At 48.2% G+C, this 22,813-nt stretch overlaps 2 protein-coding genes across 5 annotated transcripts in view; one reads left to right on the forward strand and one right to left on the reverse strand.

Moving 5' to 3' along the window:
* Positions 1–18,379, forward strand: part of CCDC60 (coiled-coil domain containing 60) — a 67,411-nt gene extending 49,032 nt beyond the window's left edge. For 3 of the 4 annotated variants that reach the window (XM_082203164.1, XM_082203167.1, XM_082203166.1), the window contains 14 exons: positions 4,435–4,626; positions 6,076–6,198; positions 7,365–7,469; positions 7,938–8,028; positions 9,430–9,661; positions 9,765–9,852; positions 10,567–10,632; positions 11,507–11,587; positions 12,424–12,513; positions 13,157–13,267; positions 13,667–13,798; positions 14,527–14,716; positions 15,316–15,469; positions 16,934–18,379. In XM_082203164.1, the coding sequence (XP_082059290.1) occupies positions 4,435–4,626; positions 6,076–6,198; positions 7,365–7,469; positions 7,938–8,028; positions 9,430–9,661; positions 9,765–9,852; positions 10,567–10,632; positions 11,507–11,587; positions 12,424–12,513; positions 13,157–13,267; positions 13,667–13,798; positions 14,527–14,716; positions 15,316–15,469; positions 16,934–16,944 (1,666 nt within the window). In that variant the 3' untranslated portion in view covers positions 16,945–18,379. The remainder of the gene's footprint in view (positions 1–4,434; positions 4,627–6,075; positions 6,199–7,364; positions 7,470–7,937; positions 8,029–9,429; positions 9,662–9,764; positions 9,853–10,566; positions 10,633–11,506; positions 11,588–12,423; positions 12,514–13,156; positions 13,268–13,666; positions 13,799–14,526; positions 14,717–15,315; positions 15,470–16,933) is intronic. The other variant, XM_082203165.1, reaches the window with a different exon arrangement.
* A 537-nt stretch (positions 18,380–18,916) lies between these two features.
* The window catches only part of GCN1 (GCN1 activator of EIF2AK4), a 69,599-nt gene continuing 65,702 nt past the window's right edge, over positions 18,917–22,813 (reverse strand). Inside the window, exons 55-58 of the mRNA XM_082202964.1 lie at positions 22,303–22,451; positions 22,046–22,153; positions 20,811–21,029; positions 18,917–19,609 (exon numbers count right to left, since the gene is read on the reverse strand). Coding sequence (XP_082059090.1) covers positions 19,484–19,609; positions 20,811–21,029; positions 22,046–22,153; positions 22,303–22,451 — 602 coding nt within the window. The 3' untranslated portion in view covers positions 18,917–19,483. The remainder of the gene's footprint in view (positions 19,610–20,810; positions 21,030–22,045; positions 22,154–22,302; positions 22,452–22,813) is intronic.

Below are 22,813 nucleotides of genomic sequence, written 5' to 3' on the forward strand. Positions count from 1 at the left end.
ATTGGAGTAAAAGAAAAGGGAGAGGGAGAGACAAAAAGAGAGTTGAAAGAGAGAGGAGATAGTACAGTAATATCAGCGGTAAAGATTCAAATAAAGGGTGGCTGCAGCAGCAGTGGACCCTCTTTTAAAAGGAAAAGAGATAAAAGTAGGTATATGGGGGGAGGGATAAAAAAGGTATATATATATATATATTAAGGAGGGAGGGAGGGGAGGGAGGGGTTAAAAAAAAGGAAGGGGTTTAAAAAAAGGGAAGGGGAAAAAAAAGGCAGTATCTCCTTTGTTATGCTGCTTCTCTGTGTTTCCCGGTGGTGCTCAGCCACGTGTTGTTTTTTCGGAGCCTTTTCTGCCTTCCCGTGCTCACCTACCTCTCCTCTGCTTTTTCAAGGGGGGAGGGAGGGGGAGGAAGGGGTTAAAAAAAGGAAGGGGGTTAAAAAAAAGGAAAAAAAAGGTAGTTTCTCCTTTGTTATGCGGCTTCTCCGTTTGTGTCTCCCGGTGGGGCTCAGCCACGTGTTGTTTTTTCGGAGCCTTTTTTGCCTTCCCGTGCTCACGTACCTCTCCTCTGCCTTCTCCCTGGCAGAGATGGGGGCGGCAGCGGCAAGTTTGGGGCTCCTTTTTCCTTCTTTTTCTTCCTCTCTCCCCCTTTCTTTCTCCCTCTCCGCGTTGGCTCCACTGTCCTCCCGGTTCTGGAGCTTCTCTCAACCACAAGCCTTTATTTGCCTAGAATCTGGGTGAGGTCTTCTCCCCTTATATGTCACATATATATTTATCAAATATGTGAACCCCAGCCTTATAGGGGCACAAATGCATCTTACGATGGAAGCCACTGTTCCATAGTCATCTTAGCACAGTTGCTTTTTAACTTATATTTTATAGGCTTTTAGCTTTTTGTGTTTCTTTTATTTTTTTGTGAACCGCCTTCAGTCCCAGTTCTGCAGAAAAGGTGGGATATAAATACCGTATTTTTCGCCCTATAGGACGCACCGTCCCATAAGGCGCACCTAGTTTTTTTGGGGGAAAATAAAGGGGGGAAATTATTTTTTCCCCAGGCATGGGGCTGGGGCGGGGGAGGCCCGAGCTTCCCCTGACACCAGCCCCCAAACAGGCAGCTCTCTGCAAGCCGTGGGAGCCCAGCGCTGGCTCCCGCTGCTTGCGGAGAGGTCCACGAAGCCTGGACGCGCTGATCTCAGCACGCGCAGGCTTCGGCATGCAGGTAACTCTCCGCAAGCAGCGGGAGCGCTCCCACTGCTTGTGGAGAGGTCTGCGAAGCCTGGAGAGCGAGAGGGGTCGGTGCTCAGTCGGATAGCTCAGTCGGTAGAGCACGAGACTCTATATCTCAGGGTTGTGAGTTCAAAACCCACGTTGGGCAAAAGATTCCTGTATTGCAGGGGGTTCAACTGGATGACCCTCATGATCCCTTACAATTCTATGATTCTATGATGGTGACGATGATGATATACCAGTGTGGTGTTGTGGTTAGAGTGTTAGACTAGAACCTGGGAAACCACCGTTCAAATCCCCACTGGACCATGAACTTCCCTGGGTGATGTTGGGCCAGTCACTGCCTCTCAGTCTAACCCACCTCACAGGGATGTTGTGGGGATTAAATGAGGAAGGGAGAGAAGAACGTTTCCCACCTTGAGCTCCTTTGAAGAAAAGGACAGAAATGCAATGAGGAATTAATAATAATAATAATAATCTGCACTGCAACTCTATCATTTTCTCATTATATACAGTGGTGCCCCGCAAGACGAATGCCTCACGAGACGAAAAACTCGCAAAACGAAAGGTTTTTTCGTTTTCGAGTTGCCTCGCAAGACGTATTTCCCTATGGGCTTGCTTCGCAAAACGAAGCTTGCCCCGCAAGCTCCGGGGACAGCGGGAAGCGCAGCGCGTCTTCCCCGCTGTCCCCGGACCTCTTATGAAGCAAGGGGCGGCGGGGAGAAGCGATCTTGCTTCAAAAGAGGGGACAGAGCGGCGCTTCCCCTCTGTCCCCGGACGGTCTCCCTAGGAATGCATTGATTGATTTTCAATGCATTCCTATGGGAAACCGTGCTTCGCAAGACGAAAAACTCGCAAGAAGAAAAAACTTGCGGAACGAATTAATTTCGTCTTGCGAGGTACCACTGTATATGTGTGTGTATGTGTGTAATATTTTTGTTTTACAATTTAAAGTACTCATTTTTGTATCCTTAAGATATCAGTGTCTTCCCTTCTTATTCCATGGTTCATTTTATATATCATAAATCCCTGCATATTTTACAAAAAACGATGCCATTCAGTATTCCACTATTACATCCATCAAAACTTATTTACACTGTCGAATTTATCTTAATGCTGCAAGCATTTTCAGCTGTACAACTCTATGGTTTTCTCTACGATTCTACGATTCTATGATGAATAATGGACCTCAAAGCAATTTACAAAAAGAGTTAAGATTAAATCATCATCTTAAAACAAACAGTTAAGCACAGCCATTAAAAACCTCCAGAAAATAATCAAATTCAGCAATGACCAAAAATAATCAAATTCAGCAGTGGCCAGATTAAAACACATGGCAACTTTCAATATGTCTGCGTAGGCTTTGCCTAAGCAAAAATGTTCTTGCCAGGCGCCAGGAAGAGCGGACTGAAGGAGCCAGCCAGATGTCTGTAGGCATGTAAGGTTGACAAAGGCTGTTTTAGGTAGTCCAACACTTGGGTCAGGATGATGTGCTCCTCGGAGTAACCCTCCTTTCTCAGACTCCTCCATTATGGGCTAGAACAGGGGTCAGCAAACTTTTTCAGCAGGGGGCCAGTCCACTATTCCTCAGACCTTGTGGGGGGCTGGACTATATTTTGGAAAAAATAAAATGAATGAATTCCTATGCCCCACAAATAACCCAGAGATGCATTTTAAATTAAAGGGCACATTCTACTCATGTAAAAACACACTGATTCCCGGACTGTCCATGGGCCGGATTTAGAAGGCGATTGGGCCAGATCCAGCCCCCAGGCCTTAGTTTACCTACCCGTGGGCTAGAACAGGGAATTCAATAGCTCGCCTTCCATAAAGGGTCTGTGTTTAGGCGTACAGGGTGTCCATCAGTTCTAGTACAGGAATCTCAATGGTAATCACGGCGGTTAGCGAATTCCTATAAATCCGTTTCGTTATATGGGAGGGAGTTGGCAGCACAGATGGCAATTGCGCACCTGTGCAGATGTTTCCTATCGCGTCGCAATCAACACAAGATTGCTGGAGGGCCTGCGAGCTCTGAGGGACTTCCTTCCACCTTTGGTGGGAATGCCATCAGGTTTCATTATTCTGGTCCCGAGTATATTAAGAAATATCCAAAACAATTAAATCACCTGCTCAGGCTTCCCCACAACTGTCATTCGTCAATATGTGGACAGACAGCTTGTCACTCCGAAGAGCTCTTGATTTGGATTTTCGCTGCCACTGGGATTTCAACAGCAATAGGAAACCTTGAAAAAATCCGCATTTGGCTGTGTGGTATTATAACTTACAGACTTTGGCTACCATGGGAAAAAATGCACAAAAATTGTGTATCTCCAGGGGGATGGAGGGTCCAGAATGCTTTTAAGTCATCCAGTAGGATCTTATTTCCTACTATTTAGGGCTGGGCGATATCTGGTTTTCAACATCATGCTATATCATCAGCTAAACGTTGTGCTATACCAGGCATAGGCAAACTCGGCCCTCCAGATGTTTGGGGACTACAACTCCCATCATCCCTGACCACTGGTCCTGTTAGCTAGGGATGATGGGAGTTGTAGTCCCCAAACATCTGGAGGGCGAGTTTGCCTATGCCTGTGCTATACTAATATATCACAATGTCTGAAATAAGGATGGAGCTATGTAGAGGCATTGTCTGGCTTCATGGTTTTTACAAGGCGATTTTTGCATAACACACACACACACACACAAACATCATGATTCGCAATATACTGCCAGGTTAAAAATTATGAAACCAATATCGAAACCATTTTTGGACGATGTATTGATGTATCACCCAGCCCTACGATAGACTGCGATGCTCAACATTCACCAACCACTGCAGCTCGTAATGTATTGCTTTATTCTGGCGCGTCACCGTTTCTTTTCCTTATTATTGATTCTTTGTTTGCCCTGTTTATGTTGTGATGTAACGCCCTGCTACTTCACTTTCGGGGTTGCGAATAGTGTTCACAAAGATCTAAATTTTTTTTTAAATGAATTAAATAAGTTCTCCTGACAGGAATGAGGAAGAGGGAGGCCTCTGAGACCACCCATAATCCTTTGGGTCCTGGACTTCTTTCAACATGGGCTCTTTTACTCTTTACAGAAATTGAAAGAGACAGAGAATTCTTCTGGAGGGTTGCTGGAGGGGAATAATGTATCTCCATATTGGTAGCTTTGCCATCACTTCAGTGCTTGACCTCCCGCCATTTTTAACAGGTATCTGATCAACTCGGTGAAGATCGGGCGGGGCTACTTCCATATGCTTCGCAGAGAAACTCTGGAGAGGCAGGAGGCCACCAGGCTGGAAGAGTGGAAGGAGCAGGAAAGGCAGAGGACTGACTGTCAGCCGCCGAAATACCCATCATCCTCGTCCTCCGATGAAGACTCGGGGGATGAAGAACTGACTGAGTAGGTGTTCTTCGAGGCTCTTGATCTATTAACAGCCGTTTCCTTTTTCCAAATGTGACCTCTAAGTGGCGCCATCGGGTTCCTGAGGTTCGATTGAGAGCTGAGCTTGATGGCGTCTCAGGAGATCATCCACACACACCTGTTTGCAAGGTTGACTAGCTCAGAGTTGGCCAATGCGATGCCCTCCAGACATTTTAGACAGTGTGAGAAACGGCCGTGTAACCTAGGGCTGCCATATTTCAAAAAGTAAAAACCAGGGCTTGTCGATTGACTTAGGTCTAAGATCCATGATGCATGGCAGCCCTACATACACCAAGTGGGACACGGGCGGCGCTGTGGTCTAAACCACTGAGCCTCTTAGGTCGGTGGTTTGAATCCCCATGACGGGGTGAGCTGCTGTCGCTCTGTCTAAGCTCCTGCCAACCTAGCAGTTCGAAAGCACACCAGTGCAAGTAGATGAATAGGTACCACTGCGGCGGGAAGGTAAATGCCCTTTCCGTGCGCTCTAGCTTCTGCCACGGTGTCCCGTTGTGCCAGAAGCGGTTTAGTCATGCCGGCCACGACCCAGAAAGCTATCTGTGGACAAATGCCGGCTCCCTCAGCCTGATGTGAGATGAGTGCTGCAACCCCATAGTCGCCTTTGACTGGGCTAAACCATCCAGGGGTCCTTTACCTTTACCTTACACCAAGTGAGATTCTTGGCTCAGTGTCATCTACACTGTCTGGCAGCTGCTCTCCAGGAGCTCAGTCCTACTTGGAGATTCCAGGGATCGAGTCACAGACTTTCTGCCTGCAAAACAGATGCTCTACCCCTGACCAATCATAGGAGGCTTCCTTATACCGAATCAGGCCATTGGCTCACCCAGCTCAGCATTTTCTACACGGGCTGGCAGCAGCTCTGCCGGAGTTCCTCGCAGCGCTACCCAGAGATCGAACCTTTTGGCAAGCAGAGCGCGTTCTCTGCCCCTGAACGCCTCTCTTGCACATGGGTTTAGGGTATACACGCAATGGCGCTCACAGACCGGACATTAGTATGGGGGAACGAGTGGAGGCTCTGCATGGCACAATTTGAATCAGTATTAGAAGGAATTATAATATCTCTATGCCCGAAGCACATGAGACACTTTTCACAATATAAATCACCTTTTTTTAAAAGAAGATTCCCCATTCTTGCATTAAAGGAACATCTTTAGCTGTTAAGCATGCAGGAGACCAAAGAGGAGGGTGATTTTGCTATTATGACATTTTCCTTGTACAGGACTCCGCAGCTGTAAATGTCTATGGGGGTGCTAATTTTGCAGGTCAGGGTGCTCTTCAGAAAGGACGAGGAGTGCCAGGAGTGGGTGTAAATCAGATCAATAAGCAGTTCCTGTCTAGAACAGATTGTGCTTTTGTTTTCTGACAGCTGTGTCTCTTTGTCTCTCTCTCCCCCCACTCTCCACCCCCAAGTTTCTTTCTAACAGAATGTCCCTTTCTGAGAGAGACGGAGAAAAAGAAGAAGAAGAAAATTGTCCGACCTTTCACCCCCGTCTACAACGGTCTGCTGTCAGAAAAGCATCCGGATGCCCATTTGTACGTTCGAAGGCGTTAATAACGTCAGGAGTAGTCTCCGACTCTCTGCGTGCCATTTCTTTTCAGAGACCACTTGCAGTTTGCCTGTTGGTCTGGGGAAGGCTCTCTGTATGTGCTCAGAGGGGACTTTGGCTCCTTTGTTCGCTTGGTAAAAGGGGGATCATAACCACGTATGGAATATGATGCTAAGCAGGTGGTTAAAGGAAGTGTTTGTTTCCTTTGAACAGTACCTGCAAGAGAGTTTAGCGTATATTCTGTGTCCAGGGCAGCTGTCTACCAGCTCTGTCTGGTATGCTGGCTGTGACCCTCCCTGCCTGCACACTGTCTCGCCAGAATGGTGCACGCTCTGGTTATCTCTCTCTTGGACTACTGCAATGCACTCTATGTGGGGCTACCTTTGAAGGTGACTCTGAAACTACAACTAATCCAGAATGCGGCAGCTAGACTGGTGACTGGGAGCGGCCGCCAGGACCATATAACACTGGTCCTGAAAGAGCTACATTGGCTCCCAGTACGTTTCCGAGCACAATTCAAAGTGTTGGTGCTGACCTTTAGAGCCCTAAATGGCCCAGTATACTGAAGGAGCATCTCCGCCCACATCATTCAGCCCAGACACTGAGATCCAGCTCTGAGGGCCTTCTGGTGGTTCCCTCACTGCAGGAAGAGTAACTACAGGCAACCAGGCAGAGGGTCTTCTCGGTAGTGGCACCCGCCCTGTGGAACACCCATCAAAATGCCAAAGAGATAAACAATTATACGACTTTCTGTAGACCTCTGAAAGCAGGGGGTTGGACTTGATGGCCCTTGTGGTCTCTTCCAACTCTATGATTCTATGATTCAGCAGCCCTGTATGGGAGGTTTTTTAAGTTTTATGTTTTGCTGTGGGTTTTTTCATATTCTGTTGGAAGCTGCCCAGAGTGGCTGGGGAAACCCAGTCAGATGAGTGCCGTTTAAGTAATTTATTATTATTGTGGTTATTGTTATACCTAGTTAAACTGTTGTTTTTGAGGACCACAGGCCCAAAGCCCAGTTGCGTAGTTCTCTGCTTTGTGGCCCATTTCCCCCTCTCCAAACTCACTGCCCCTGAGCCCACCCCCTCTGCCAATCAGCCCCGCCATCTGCCAGTCAACTCACCATCTGCCTTTCTCCCTCTTTCTCTTTGACAGCGACTCCATCTTCCGGCAGCTGTGCGCCCTCAACTGGCTCTTGGAAGCTTTGACTCTGGATCCCAACAGCAGCATGAAACCTGTGATGACATGCTGGAATCCCAGGTGGGTCTTGGTGCAGTTAGGCCAGGTGATGGTGTTTGGGGTGGTGGGCTGGTCCCCCCCCCCTGGAGATACCTTGAAAATGGGCAGGCGGCTCTGAAAATGGGGTAGAGCAACTCCTCCGTTGGTTGGGGTTGAGTGTGGCTTCACTGCTGCGAGTAAACTATGCAAAAAATCACCCCATGAGCTTGGGTTGAAGAATTCAGCCCTGGATTTAGAAGGCTACACGGCTGTAAATTCCATATTCTGTACTTTCAAGGGAGGACAGGCCACTAGCCGTAAGTAAAGCACTCTGCACATGTTTAGAGCCAAAAGCTGGGCACTTTCCACGACTGGGTCCTGCCACTGGATGTAGAATTTGTGGCTATGGGCCCAAGAGTCACCTGTGTCTCAGCGGTGCCAAAAGGGGCATGGAATAAAAGCCAGGGTGTAGCCACTGATAGCTCGCCCCCTTCATTTTTTTCCCCTTAGCCACTACGGCGGTGCAAAAAGTTCCTTGAAAGTCATCGCGAAAGAAAAGACCGTGAAGGCTCGATGGGAGCACTTTCTCTTGCAAACAAAGGTAACTCACTTTATGCCAGTTTCCAAATACAGCCGTACCTTGGATCTCGAACACCTTGCGACTCAAACATTTTGGCTCCTGAACACCACAAACCTGGAAGTGAGTGTTCCGGTTTGTGAAGGTTCTTTGGAAGCCAAATGTTTGGCATGACTTCCGATTGAGTGCAGAAAGCTTCTGTGGACAATCGGAAGCCGCGCCTTGGTGGTCAAACGTTTTCAGAAGTCGAACGGACTCCCGGAACAGATTCCGTTTGACAACCAAGGTATGACTGTAGTTGTTTAGTGTTTGTTTAGAGCCTTAAAAAAAGAAAATAAAACAAATCACCATTCCTGACACCCTCCCTGGGATTCTGGGGTTTTCCGCCAGCCCTTCAGAACAGTTTCCGTGGCATGTGTGGTTGGAGGAGGAGTGCAAATTCTTTCTCTGGTGGGGTGGTTACCTAGTGCTATACTGGGTAGCTGTCATTGTCTCCATACTGCAGATGGGATAACTGAGGCTTGCCTTATGGCTCTGCAGTGAGTGTTGGATGCCACCACACACAGGCTCAGCGCCTCCACCCCACCAGCCCCTCGTACTTGTTTGAGCTCTGAATCCAACAACTAGCTATTATTGTTGCTGTTGTTGTTGTTGTTGTTGTTGTTGTTGTTGTTGTTGTTGTTGTTATTTAATAAATTTGTATACCAATCTATACCCACAGGGCTCAGGGCGGTTCACAACATAAAATCACAATATGGAAATACAAAATACATAATAAAAACAAGAACAACATAATAATCCCTCCCTCCTCCACAACACATTTTAAAAGGGCATTGGATGCCAATCAGCCCAAGGCCTAGTTAAAGAGGAACATTTTTGCCTGGCGCCTAAAGGTGTATAATGAAGGCGCCAGGCAGACTTCCCTGGGGAGAGCAGCCCATCCACGCAGCAAGTAGAAATGTAGCCAATAATTCTCTGTATTGAATTCCACGATTATTTCTCCTTCCGGTCAAGAAGAGTGCTAGAATCAGATCTCAGCAGAGGATTTGGTCTTGTTCAAAAAAGACCTCATTCCAAAAAAAATTGACCTATCGGGCAATCCCACTGCAGGCAAGGCAACAATCCCCTTCTCCACCATAATATTGTTGGAGTTTTATAACATATGGAATTTTTTACAAGTGTCTGGTCCCAGCAGAATAGCATCTTCAAAGCACCTCCTTGAACGCGTGCCAAAATGGCAAATCTGACCACATTTTCTCCCCCTTTGTTCATCCTCAAGCCAGGTGCCTAAATCAGTTTCCCATGTTTTCCTAATACTTTGTGGAATTGTGTGTGTGTGTGTGTGTGTGTATGTGTCTCCGTCAAACAGTAGGACCATCTTGATGAGGCACCGCCTCCTAAGGGCTTTCTGTTGCATTTCTCCAGAGCAGAAAATACACCCAGAAAGGACAGTACCGGGGCAGGAGAATCCCCAAGAGGTCTTCCACCATGAGCATCTCCTCTCCCCACAGCAAAACGACCCTGACCAGCACAAGCTCCCTGTCGCCCATCTACGACGAAGCGGCCCAGCCCCCTTCTGACAGCGCCAAGGAAGGGGAGGAGATGGAGTCCATCTTCAGCAAGACAACCAGGGAAGAAGAGGAGCCGATGTGCTACCGTGAGTCCCGGAGAGCTCAGCAACTCCCCTCTAGGCTGTCATGGCTACCCCTCTCCAGAATTTATTTATTATATCACCTGCCTCCCCCCCATCCCCTTCTCAGAACTGCAGACACTGCTTCAGATGATACACGAAGACGTGGCGAAGAATTTTAGCAAAGAAAATATGTTTTGGAACTTGACACACGGCTGGTACGTTGCGCCTTTTGTGGAAGCGGTCACAGTATAAAGAGAGAGGGAAAGGCAGGAAATCAAGTCCAAACTCCTCCTCCTCCTCCTCCTCCTCCTCCTCCTCCTCCTCCTCCTCTTCTTCTTCTTCTTCTTCCTCCTCCTCTTCTTCCTCCTCTGCCCAGTCCCTGACACCCGATGTCATCCCGGAGAAATGGATGTTGGCAAGTCAAGCTGCCATTCCCACATACCCAGCCAGCAGCTCATTCCATTGCTTGCTCCCTGAGGCCACAATCACACCATATATTTGGAGCACTCTGAGAACACTTTGAATAGTTGTGGCTTCCCTCAAAGAATTCTGCATGTGGTGTTTTGCTGAGGGTGCTGAGAGTTATTAGCAAACTTCTCTTCCGCCTCGTGGGGCTACAAGTCTTGGAGTCATTCAACAGTTGATCCCTCTTCCCAGGGAAGTCTGGGCATTGTAGCTCTGGGACAACAGCGGGTGTCTTCTAGTGATCCATATCAAACTACAGCTCCCAGGATTCTTTGGGGGAAGCCATGAAAGTACCCAGAGAGCCCTGATGGGACAACTGCAGAAAATTATACCCATTAATTGGATGACTGTGTATCTCAAAAGAGAGGCCAGATTTGGGGGGGGGGCATTTCTCGTTGCATTTTTGCTTCAGTCCCTGCATTCTGGTCATGTGCAAGACTCCGTTTCTGCTCCTTATTTTGCAGCTCGCACACCATATTGTCAAGACGCGAGCTGGAGAGCGAATTTTCATTTGGGCAGAAGGGCAAAAGGTAGGGGCTGAGAACACGACTGAGCATGGTGCATATGGCAGCGACGCGGCTGAACATATCGCACATTTTTTCAGTTTTTTACTACAATTCGGACACGAATGTTCTTCATGCAGTTGCTGGAAGCCACAGAGCATCCCGCCTGGCCACTGCAAGAACCATAGCTGTCAACTTACAGATTTGAAAATAAGGGACCAGCGCCTCAAAAATAAACAATTACTTTGATAAAATACATATTTTGTTGCATGCAAATGGCTTTAGATACCTATTAGGTCCATAAATTACCATATAGCATATATTCAACACAAAAAAACAGCAACAATTTGTTGTTGACAAAGGACAGCTGGACATAGAAAGGGCCCCATTAACTTCGGTAGCTTATTTAAGGGACATCATCAATAAGGGACAGCAGCAGGACATGGCGCTGGGATAAGGGACTGTCCCGCCAAATAAGGGATGCTTGACAGCTATGGCGAGAACAGGATGAGCAGCTGAGATCTTATGTTCAAAGGAGCTCTTCAGTGTGAATATTATGGGTGCAATGGCAATACCAGGAGTCAGTTTTGCTAATGTGTGATTGCTTTTAAATGTTTTCAGATTTTGTGTGGGTGTGGGTGTGTTTTTAAAAAATGTCCATATGAAAACTCACCAGTATTTTTTAATGCCAATTTATCCCAAGGGATAGCTCAGTCAGTAGAGCACAGGAGGCAAGGTTGTGGGTTCAAGCCCCACATTGCAGGGGGTTGGACAAGATGGTCCTGGAGGTGCCTTCCAATTCTGTGATTTTTTTAAATGCAATTTTGCCTAAAACACACATTCCATCATCTTTGTCTGCCACTCCTCTAATGTTGGTAAATCCGAGTGTCTTGCTTTTCAGCTCGGTTTCGTCCTCGAAGGAAGAGAAGACCAGCACAGGAGTCGCGAAAGAGGAGACCTCAGGGGAGCAGAGGCCAAAGAGGTAGGGAGGGGGAGCAACCGCGTACAGTGGTAGCTCAGGTTACAGACGCTTCAGGTTACAGACTCCGCTAACCCAGAAATAGTGCTTCAGGTGAAGAACTTCAGCTTCAGGATGAGAACAGAAATCGTGCTCTGGCGGCGCGGCAGCAGCGGGAGTCCCCATTAGCTAAAGTGGTGCTTCAGGTTAAGAACAGTTTCAGGTTAAGTACGGACCTCCGGAACGAATTAAGTACTTAACCCGAGGTACCACTGTAGTGGCAAGTTCAGAAGGCCAGGGTGCCTTCAACATCATCCTAGGATTATGGAACAATCTCATAATGGCCTAATAATACTAATTAGGGATGCCTTGCTACAATCAGTGCAGCTAGCTCTCCATGTGCTGCCTTTCAGCTAGCTAGCTCTATTTTCTGTCTACGTACCGGGACAAATGACTTGAAATGCTCCAATATATTCTTTCAGAGCAACTTAAATCGTGTTTTCTGTGACGTTCCATTGTGCATAACAGAACTTGCAGGCCGTTCTCTTGAAACTGAAGCGTTGGTGGGATTTGAACTCTGGACTTGCACTCATTGCAAAACAGCAGCACGGGTCCTCAACTACTTGAGAGTCCTAACTCTGTATGTCTGGAAGAGACAGGCGCTAAGAGCAATCGTGTATTAGAGAAGCGCTCCGGGATTCTTTGCCTGAGTAATCGAGGCTGAATTCCTCAAGCTAACAATCCTGGGTCTGCAAACTTTTGTATCATCATTCTTGCACAGAAGAAGCCCCCTGATTTCAGACCTGCTCTCCCTTGATTGTTAGCTGTGTGTGTCCATTTCCCTTTGAATTTCCTTTCAGTTCGATGACAGTGACTGTCCGGGAAGATAAAACGATGACAGCGACCTACTCGGACGAAGACACCACTGAGCAGATCAACAAACCTCAAAGGTAGGTGTGCAGAGGTAGGCTTCTTTCCTGAGCGTCAATAAGATGGACTCTATTCTGGCTGTGCAGAAGCTCCTCCCACAAACTCTGACATCACCCACGAGAGGAGTTTGCACACACCCAGGGAAGTCTCAGTGGCAGAAAGTAAGGTGATGAAGGTGACCTCTCAACATACTTGTTTCTAGAGCAGGGGGTTTAGTGGGCTGTTCAGCTGAGTTAGCATAGGAGAGAAACATAGGACAGGGAACTTCTTTGTCCCAGGAGCTGAATCAGAGGCCATCCGGTGAAGCTGAACAGTGGGAGTTTCAGGGCTGACAGAACAGGCTACTTCCCATGGAGTATATAGTATGGAACTCGCTCTCCCACAAGGTGTGGCAATGGTTTTAAGAGAGGATGAGACCAATTCATGGAGGATCAAGCTATCTGTGGCTACTAACTATATTCTTCCAGTTCCATTGTCCCAGGCGGTGTGCATCTGAATACCCAGGCAAGGGGAGGGTTTTCCAACCCAAGCCCTTTTGTTTGCCCCAGAGAGGTGCGTTTCCCAAACTGGCCAGCTTGGGCAGATAAACTGGGCCTACCCTTCTTCCACCTCTCTAGAGATCTGGATCCTGTGGGTTTATCCCTCTGCCTCTCTCGCCTCTAGCCTCTTCCTTAAAAGGAAAGAGCAGACTTTCCAGAACATGAAGGATATCTTCCATGAGGTGGCCCACGAGTCTGCTTTCAGGCTGCACGATCAACTGGACATCCTAGAGAGGTAAATCATATTTCGTCTTCCATCTTGGTTATGAGCCCGAGCCCAGAACTAGGGCTGGGCATTGTCTGGTTATCGACATCGTGATATATCACCACCTAAACATTATGATGCACCGATATATCACAATGTCTGAAATAACAGTGTGACTATGTAGAGGCAAACAGGGTAATGTCCTGGCAACTGCTACTACTTAGGGAAACTGTCCCCCTGCATCCCCGCTAAAAACCCCTCCTGTTTTTACTCTGCGGCTCCCAGCTTCAGCCCTGCCTGTCCTGCGTCCCTATGGCCCTGTCCCCAGAACAGGGCAGATTTGAACTTGCAGCTGGGTGGGAGCTGGCAATCACACCTTGCTCAGAGGGTTCACTTTAAAAAACAACAACACGTGAGCTAAATTGGCAGGAGGCGAGAAGAGAAGAGCACGAGGAAGTACCTGTGCCTGAGTCGCATCACCAAGTTCCGAAAAGATCTCGAGCGGATGAGGCAGTCGATGGTGGGGACGGAGCCGGAACAAGACGCTGAGTCCGAGAACTGGTGAGGAAACGGGTAAAGGGGCTTAAAACCAGAGCGCTTTGCCACGGGGAGAGTGCAAAACAAGGTACTGGCATCAGGAGCCAACTTCCTAAGAACTTCGGCACTTGCATTTAAAAAACAAAACCCAAAGTTTCTGGCTTGTGAGGAGGCAGTTGAAAGCACAGAGGCATTTACAGGTGACCTCCGGGAGTCCAGGAATCTGAGCAGTCACAGGAAGTCGCTTCTCAGTGAGCAGCAGGCATGTAAAAAAAAATTCCAGCGGGATAAAAATATGCAAAAATGGTGGACAAGGTGTTTTAAAACCAGGAAGTGGGCAGAGTTCTGCCCTACCATCTCAGTTTCCAGTAGGCAGGTGGATATGGCTGGATAGGTTTTGCCATTTCCCATCTTAGGATTTTGCAGCCTTAAGACACCACCTTGCGGACCTGTCATGGGCGTTTGGTGGGGGGGAAAGAAACTGTTTTGACATACAGTTGCTCTCCATCACATTGTGGAGGAAATGCCATCTTGGAAGACCCTAACACAATGTTTTCCAAACTTGGGTCTCCAGCAGTTTCTGGATTACAACTCCCATCATCCCTAGGTAGCAACCCCAGTGGTCAGGGATGATGAGAATTATAGTCCGAAATCAGCTGCAGACCCAGGTTTGGGAAACACTGGCCTAACAGCTCACCACAAGCTGTCCAGGACACTTGCGTTGAAATGCCTGTTTTCGTATCTGTTCCAAGGTTCTCCACTTTGCTGGCCAGGATCCCAGATGACGTCAAGAGAGACCACCGTACCCAGAAAGTCCTAAAGAAACTGGAGAGGTTTGCGAGGAATCCGGACTTGCGCATCCGACCGCCTACCTTCCTGAAAGTGTTGGGGGAGCTTCGGATCTGGGAAATCTGCTCTCCAGACATCTGCGCAGCTGTGGAGGTGAGAGATGCGAAAGGAGAGTTTGTCTGAAAGGGCCGAGAGAGCCCAAGGCAGATTTGCTCATCCCTGAGCTTCTCCATGACAAGAGAGAGAAAACAAATTCAGTTCATTAGGCTCTAGCTCAAGGATCCTGGTAAGAAATCTTTGGCCTTCTGGGAGGGACGCTGTGCTCTGCGGGCCTCTGCTTCTATCCAGAATGATTTAGATCACCTTTTTAAACGTGCTCAGAGGGCTCCACGTTTGTTTTATTGGAGCAATTGGTACAAAGCCTCTGCAAGATCGGTCAGCGTTATTATTGACATCTTGCAAAGGAGAGAGCTGAGAGAGAGGCATTTCCTCCTCTCCTCTTTCTATATAAATCCTGGAAGCTCAAGGAGGGTCGCACAGTGGAATTGATCTAGGGTAAGATTAGCATGGACAATTTCACATAGTGCACCATTGAACTCCCAGGATGAAAAATATACCACCGAAGGCCCATAAAGACCAGCATCTTTCCTGTGCTCATTGTGGCCAAGCAGATCCCCTTTCTCAACCCTGGGTCCCCAGATGTTGTTGGACTACAACTCCCCCCTTCCTCTGGGCTCTGTCTCCTGTCCTAGGTAATTGAGGACGCGGCGGGCTTGGAGCTGCTTCAGTACCACCTCGAGAGGAGAACACCTGAGTTTGCTAAAGAACCACCCGAAGCAAAAGGGGGCAGGGGGAGTCCTGGACGGCAGAGGAACACTATTTCCCGTTTGTCTCGAGTGCCTCCGGGTGCATGAGAACAGAGAACATCCAACAAAAGATATCCAATACAGTTCCTTTCACATAAGTGCCGTGGTCCTGCAGGCTTGTTTTTAGAAGCTGCTCACACACCCCTCTCCTTGGGTACAAGCAATTTTGGCAGGTGGAGAGGAGGGGGACGACCTTGTGTGGGAAAAGAGCCCAAGGGTCCTTGTGTTTTTTTCTTGTTTATACACACAGCCTCTTGAATCTGTTTTTAGGTTTAAAGGAAAAGGGAAATTTGGGGGAAGATGATGCACACACACACCCTACATTCGCCCTCAATGGCATATTTAACTCGCCTTGTGCTGAATTTACTTGTTTAGACTGACAAGGTATTGAAGGGAGGTAAATCTGCAACTAGGAGAGTTTCCTGACCAGTCCTGAACAAATGACTAGATGAGTGTGATTTTGATCTGCAGGGAACAACAGCAGTAGCTGCCTCTTACCAAGTCAGACCCTTGGGCCCATCTAGCTCAGTAATGTCCACACTGATTGGCAGTAGCTCTCCAGAGTTTCAGGCAGGGCCCTACTTGGGAGACAGCAGGATTTGAACTTGGGATCTTCTGCAGTTGCCCTACCACTGAGCTACAACTGTCCCCTGCTGCTGAACTAGTGGAGGTGCAGCTAGAGGGCTATAGCAGCAGAGGCAGAGGGAACCCTCACCTTCCCTGGAGTCCAGAGTCCAGCCTTGTAGCTCGTAAGCCAGATCTCCCACCAGGGTGACATTGCAGCAGGAATGATGTACCACTACCAAACCCACCTTCCACTTACTTGTCCCTCAACCAAAAACTCGTTTTGTTTCCAGCAATTCAAACAATACCAGTGCCAATTCCATAAATTGCTGCCCGTTTGGCTTCCAGTAACCTGGTTAGGAGGACCCGTTCCTATAAGATATCCACCCAATAGATGGTGGGGAAACTAGTGTAGAGCCTAATCGCTCCTAATTGGGCTGTTTTTAAAAAGGATGCAAGTTCCAGGTCTTGTGCAAAACCTCTTCATCACTTTTGCTCAAGACCTCACTCTTATTATTTCAGGAAATGAAATGGGCATTTGCCTGTTGCCCCCTGAAAAAAGCAGACACTTCCGTTTTGCCCGGTGTGAAGCACGGTGGCCGAGGCTGGTAACACTTGCCATTGTGCTCTTCCTGGAAATTTTTGTTTATAAAAGATGTATACATGCAAAGGTATAGCAACAACCTCATGCATGTAAACAGCAGAACAAAAAAACAAACCAGAATGGTATTATCAAAGTTTAAGGGCAAATTCCAGCCAGGCAAGAAGCACTCAAGGAAGGTGCAAAGCAGGACAGGTGAGGGCTTAGTTACTAAGGCCAGATAGAGAACCCTAGAGAGCCACATTTGGCCCCTGGGCTAAAGGTTTTTCACTCCTGCTCTGTGGCCTGTATGTTTCTCCTTTACAACCTGTCACACATTCCCTCTCGCCTCTTTCTTAGTTCCTGCGTGAATATATTGTGGAGATGCCCATGGACGATTACAAGCAATGGTTACAGTCTCGAGTGACAATCCCTAAGCGAGCACACAGCGCTCCACCGATATGCTGAAAGCCCCCCTCCCCGCAAGGGCCGGGTCGAAAAGACTAAGGACAAAGGCTTCATTTTTTATATAAAAAAAGAAATCAGACACGTGCTGAGAAAGAGCTGGATGAAGCCGACACCTGGAGTGTCTACTTGGAGAACTGTACACTTGCTCATACGCCTGGAATGATGCGTGGCTAGGGCCCAAGGGCCACACTCTCAAAAGGCTGGAATTGCTCATTCTCAGAAAGGTTCATTTGGAATTGCATCACCATCGCTTGCAGCTGCAGGCTCAAAATGACAAGGAAGAGAATTGAACAGCCAAAGCCATTTTAACTTTTAGATGTTTAATTTAATTTGGGACAGGAGGCGTGGAATTACGTGCCTGCAGTTCAGTGAAGGGAGCGGATCCCTTTGCTTGTGGTGATCAGCTCTCTCTGCTGAAAGGGAGCGGATCCCTTTGCTTGTGGTGATCAGCTCTCTCTGCTGAAAGGGAGCGGATCCCTTTGCTTGTGGTGATCAGCTCTCTCTGCTGAAAGGGAGCAGATCCCTTTGCTTGTGGTGGTCAGCTCTCTCTGCTGAAAGGGAGTGGATCCCTTTGCTTGTGGTGATCAGCTCTCTCTGCTGAAAGGGAGCGGATCCCTTTGCTTGTGGTGATCAGCTCTCTCTGCTGAAAGGGAGAGGATCCCTTTGCTTGTGGTGATCAGCTCTCTCTGCTGAAAGGGAGCGGATCCCTTTGCTTGTGGTGATCAGCTCTCTCTGCTGAAAGGGAGCAGATCCCTTTGCTTGGGGTGATCAGCTCTCTCTGCTGAAAGGGAGCAGATCCCTTTGCTTGTGGTGATCAGCTCTCTCTGCTGAAAGGGAGCGGATCCCTTTGCTTGTGGTGATCAGCTCTCTCTGCTGAAAGGGAGCAGATCCCTTTGCTTGTGGTGATCAGCTCTCTCTGCTGAAAGGGAGCAGATCCCTTTGCTTGGGGTGATCAGCTCTCTCTGCTGAAAGGGAGCAGATCCCTTTGCTTGTGGTGATCAGCTCTCTCTGCTGAAAGGGAGCGGATCCCTTTGCTTGGGGTGATCAGCTCTCTCTGCTGAAAGGGAGCAGATCCCTTTGATTGTGGTGATCAGCTCTCTCTGCTGAAAGGGAGCAGATCCCTTTGCTTGGGGTGATCAGCTCTCTCTGCTGAAAGGGAGCAGATCCCTTTGCTTGGGGTGATCAGCTCTCTCTGCTGAAAGGGAGCAGATCCCTTTGATTGTGGTGATCAGCTCTCTCTGCTGAATGGGGCAGTTCTGAGGCTTCAGACCAATGCCAGCATTTGCAAATGTTTTGTTATTTCTGTATGCTTTGAATTATTAAAAAAATTGTTTTAGCAGTATGCATTCCCAGCGGCTTCTCATCCAGTTAGTAGAGCATTAGACTCTTAAGCTGAGGATTGTGTGTTTGAGCCACATATTGGGCAAGACTCCTGCACTGCAGGGGGTTGGACTAGATGACCCTCGTGGTCCCTTTGAACTCTACAATTCTATGATATACTGAGCTTCCACTTAGGGATCCAGTATCTGCAGATGGGATTTACTCACTCATTAGATAACACACCCTGTCTCCTACTGCCATCTTCTGTACAAGAGAGGGATCTTACCGAACAACCTTGCACATGATTTTTAAGCAGGGCTGGTGGTATTTCAAAGGTCAGTGCTCATGATCTCACCAACTGACAGAGAGGAAAACGAAAACCTTGCTAAGGCATTTGCTAAAAATGATTTCACTATCCAGTGAAAGTCCTTATGATCCTGGAAGCACATCACTGGATTCTAGAAAACCACAAGTAGCTCTTTTTAATGAATTACAGCAAACCATATCTGTGCCATGCTGAAGTGCGTATCTGCAAATAATGCTTTAGCACCACAGTTTCGTTTCAAAGCTTTTTATTAAACTGTCACCCAAACAGCCTAATTTTCATCCCCCTTTCGCCTCTAATTTCTGAGGCTCTTTAAATTAAGTTTTGATTTACAGAATTTGCAGCCCCCTGAGCTACAACAGCAAATCAGCAGTACATCAAAACAAACTGCTCAACTTCCACAGAACTCTTTAATTCCACGTACACAGAGTGGGAATTGCTCCTTTAACACAAAGGTGGGGAGGGAGATTCACAACAGGACCAACTACCAATTACCGGTTCACAATTGATAGGACTCCTTCACCATGTAATTCTGTGTTTAAAAAAAAAAAAAAAGTTGGGGGAGCCAAATTCTATTTATTTATTTATTTACTTAACCTATCAGAACTCTTATTAAGGCTATTCTGGTTTACTTCTTTATTAAAATACTCCGGAAGCCCTTTTTTCTTTGTTTTCCATAAGCGCCCATCAGAATTTAGCATTTTCGAAAATGAAAACATTTCCACTGGTGTTTTGAGTTGTAATGTTGATGCAGTGATGGGTAAGGAGGGCCACCTCTCCCTTCTGCGCCTTGAAAATCACGTCAGGATCGTGTCGTCAATCTGCTCAATGGAGTCGGCCTGGCTAGCGAGCTTCTTCAGGGATCGACGGCAGCTCTCGTTCAGCAGTTCCAGACTGGCGGCATCGAGGATCTTGGAGACGGACTGCAGGAAATAATTGTTATTAGAGGAAAGGGTGTGTGAGGTGGGAGGTGGCCACAAAGCCTGCTTCTGTGGCTCATCATGTCGGCAGCTAATGCTCATTGGGACTGGCAGGGGGGAAAGCAACGAGATCAGCAATAGGTGGAGCTAGAGCCATGGATGGGCACAGCCACCTCTGACTGGTTGTAAGAAGAAGGTAGGCAGGTGGGGGACTGGCTAAGGGCAGGTGGGGATTGGTGGGGCAGTGCCCTGTTTGCCCAAATGGACCACAATCAGCACTATTAAAGCTAAGGCTAAGTGAAAACCCTCTTCCTCCTGTTCTGCGTCCAATTTACAAGTGGCAAACGAAAGCAGCGGTTAGGAATCTGGGGAGGCAGCAAACATTTCTGAACAGGCAGCAGCAGAACTTTCCATTCTATCCCTGTATACCTGAAGGAGCATCTCCATCCCCATCTTTCAGCTCGGACACTGAGGTCCAGCTCCGAGGGCCTTCTGGTGGTTCCCTCACTGCGAGAAGTGAGGTTACAGGGAACCAGGCAGAGGGCCTTCTTGGTAGTGGCACCTGCCCTGTGGAACGCCCTCCCATCAGATGTCAAGGAAAGGCCGTATTTACTAGAGTCTAATGTGCCATCAAATCTAATACACCCCTCGATTTTCAGAAGCTTGAATACACAAACGTAAATGTGCCGTCGAATCTAACGCGCACCTTAATTTTCGTGGCGCAATTTAGCCAAAAAAGGTGAGCATTTGATTTGAGTAAATACAGTAAATAACTATACAACTTTTAGAAGGCAACTGAAAGCTGCCCTGCATAGGGACGTTTTTAATGTCTGGTGTCTTACAGTGGTTTAATTTGTTGAAAGCTGCCCAGAGTGACTGGGGCAACCCGGTCAGATGGGCAGCATAGAAATTATAAATAATTATCATCCCTAAACAACGTGACACCGCGATGCGGCGTCATTCTGAGGGGGTAGCTGGAGGTGGGGGAATGGAGGTCCACCGTTTCGTATCAAGGGGGTGAGCAGAGAGGACAGAGGTCACACACTACAAAGGACTTGGCTGGCGTTACCACCAGCACAGAACGGGGAGTGGGAGATTTTTACAACTTAGGAAGAAGATGCTTCTGCCAATTAGTAGAGAGCGTGAGGAAGGGAGGGGAGAGGGGGAAGAGAAACTGACTTCCTCCTCCAAGATGGGCCAATACCTGAAGCACTTCCTCGCCCTCTCGCATCTTCAGGAGGTTGACGATGGCCTGGTCGCTGTAGGCCCTGACGCTGGTGTTCTTGTCTTTTGTATTGTCCAGAAGCGCTTTGAGGATGGGCTTCATGGTCTGGGGATCCAAGGGAGGGAGGGGGCTTTTGTTGGCCCACCAGAGCATCTTCTCTGCCACTAACTTGATGTCGCTGGATGGATTCTGAAGACACTGCAAGGGAAAACACACACACAAACTTCAGTTCCGAACAAGAAGCTAATTTTTACTAACAAAACAATTCAACACAAACAACTACAGGTTGTCCTTAGAAAGAATAATGATATTTACAAGTTACAATTCAGAATTAAAAGCAGTGAAAACACATAACAGTCACAGGACACCCACCGTCAGAAAACAGCCAGTGGTGGCAACAGGCCTGTCAGAAGAAAAAAGTGTTTGTGTGCCCGCAAAAGGAAAACGAAAAAGGGGCCAGCCTAGCCTCCAGTGGAAGGGAGTTCCCAAGTCTGGGAGCAGCCACTGAGAAGGCCTCTCTCCTAGGCAATAGCTAGGGGATAATACAAATGACTTCATTATATCCTGATACAATTTCCTTCTTCTGACACACTCGGCACCTCTTGGCCCTCACCCAGGACTTCCAACTCCCCATCCTGGCCCCAAGCAAACTCATACATCACCCCGCTAAATCTCACAATGAAGAAGGTTCCTGGAACCTGCTGGTATCGCTCAAGCCTCTTGCTCTAGGGCAGGACAATCTAACTTTTTATACCAAGTGGGCTGCAAGAGTAGTTCAACATGGAACCTGGGGGCTGCGCACTGCCTTGTTCTGCCAGGCTGGGGGCGGGGAGCGAGGTCAAAATTTGACACCCCCCTCAACCCTCAATGCTGCCTTCCCAAAGCTGGATTAAGCACTGTGCCAGGCTTTTGGAAGGAGGCATGAGGCTCTGGCAGGGTCCTAGAGGCCCCCCCCCCCCATTTCTCCAAAGCTGGGGTGTCAAATTTTGCTGTGGTCCACCATAAAAAAGGCGTCAAGGGCTACATGTGGCCCTCAGGCCGTGCATCGGACCATTCTGCTCTAGGGCTTACATGCAGGCTCTTTGTACACAGCAAGGAAGGAGCCAGCAAAGGACAGGCCACAGTCCTGTGCTCATCCAAACCACATCTGGCTGGTTCCTGGAAAGCAAATCTCTGATTACCAGCAAAGTCCATACATTCAGAAAGCGGCTCACCTTAATGAAGAGGTTGGAGAGTTTGGCGGGCAGATTTCCCCCATTGGCTTCTATGTGGTACTTCATCAGGAAACCCATCCCTCTGATGCCACTGATCGCAATTGGGATCTGGAGAAGAAGAAGCAGGAAAGTGACCTTCGGAACTCCTTGCCACTGGACCTCACAACCTCGAGGCGGTACTCGTTTTGTCTTTCAGACCAGGGCCTCCCGGATTTAAGGCCTAACACCCGACAGCCATGCTGGAAGGAGACGCTTACCCGGTCCGCAGAAGTATTGCTAAAGATCATTTCATGGACGCTGTTGCTGTATTTGGGGGCGCACACTCTGCCGGGGGCCACACTGACAGCCACGGAAAGTGCCAGGCTGCGCCCGTGCCGCACCATCCAGTCAATGCCAGAGACGTCCGCTGCAGGAGTGAAGGAAGAGAGTTTCTGAGCCTGGCATCAGGCCAACACTTCCTCTCCCCCGCAAATCTGGATGGCACCTGTATTTTCAGGATGCCAATCATTTTAAAACAATGGTTCCTAAACTGGGTGGTACTGCCCCCTGGGATTACTGAAGGGGGCACAAAGAGGCAAGGGGGGGGTCACAGGAGGTGTAAATGGCTATCCGACTGTTAGGACCACGATACCTCAAGGACCACCTCTTTCCATATGAACCTACCTGCACCCTGAGATCATCTTCTAAGGCCCTCCTTCGTGTGCCTCCTCCTCAAGAGATCTGAAGGGTGGCAACACAAGAACGGGGCCTTCTCTGCAGTGGCTCCCT

This window comes from Podarcis vaucheri, assembly GCF_965113315.1.
Source record: "Podarcis vaucheri genome assembly, chromosome: 16".
NCBI classification, from domain to species: domain Eukaryota; kingdom Metazoa; phylum Chordata; class Lepidosauria; order Squamata; family Lacertidae; genus Podarcis; species Podarcis vaucheri.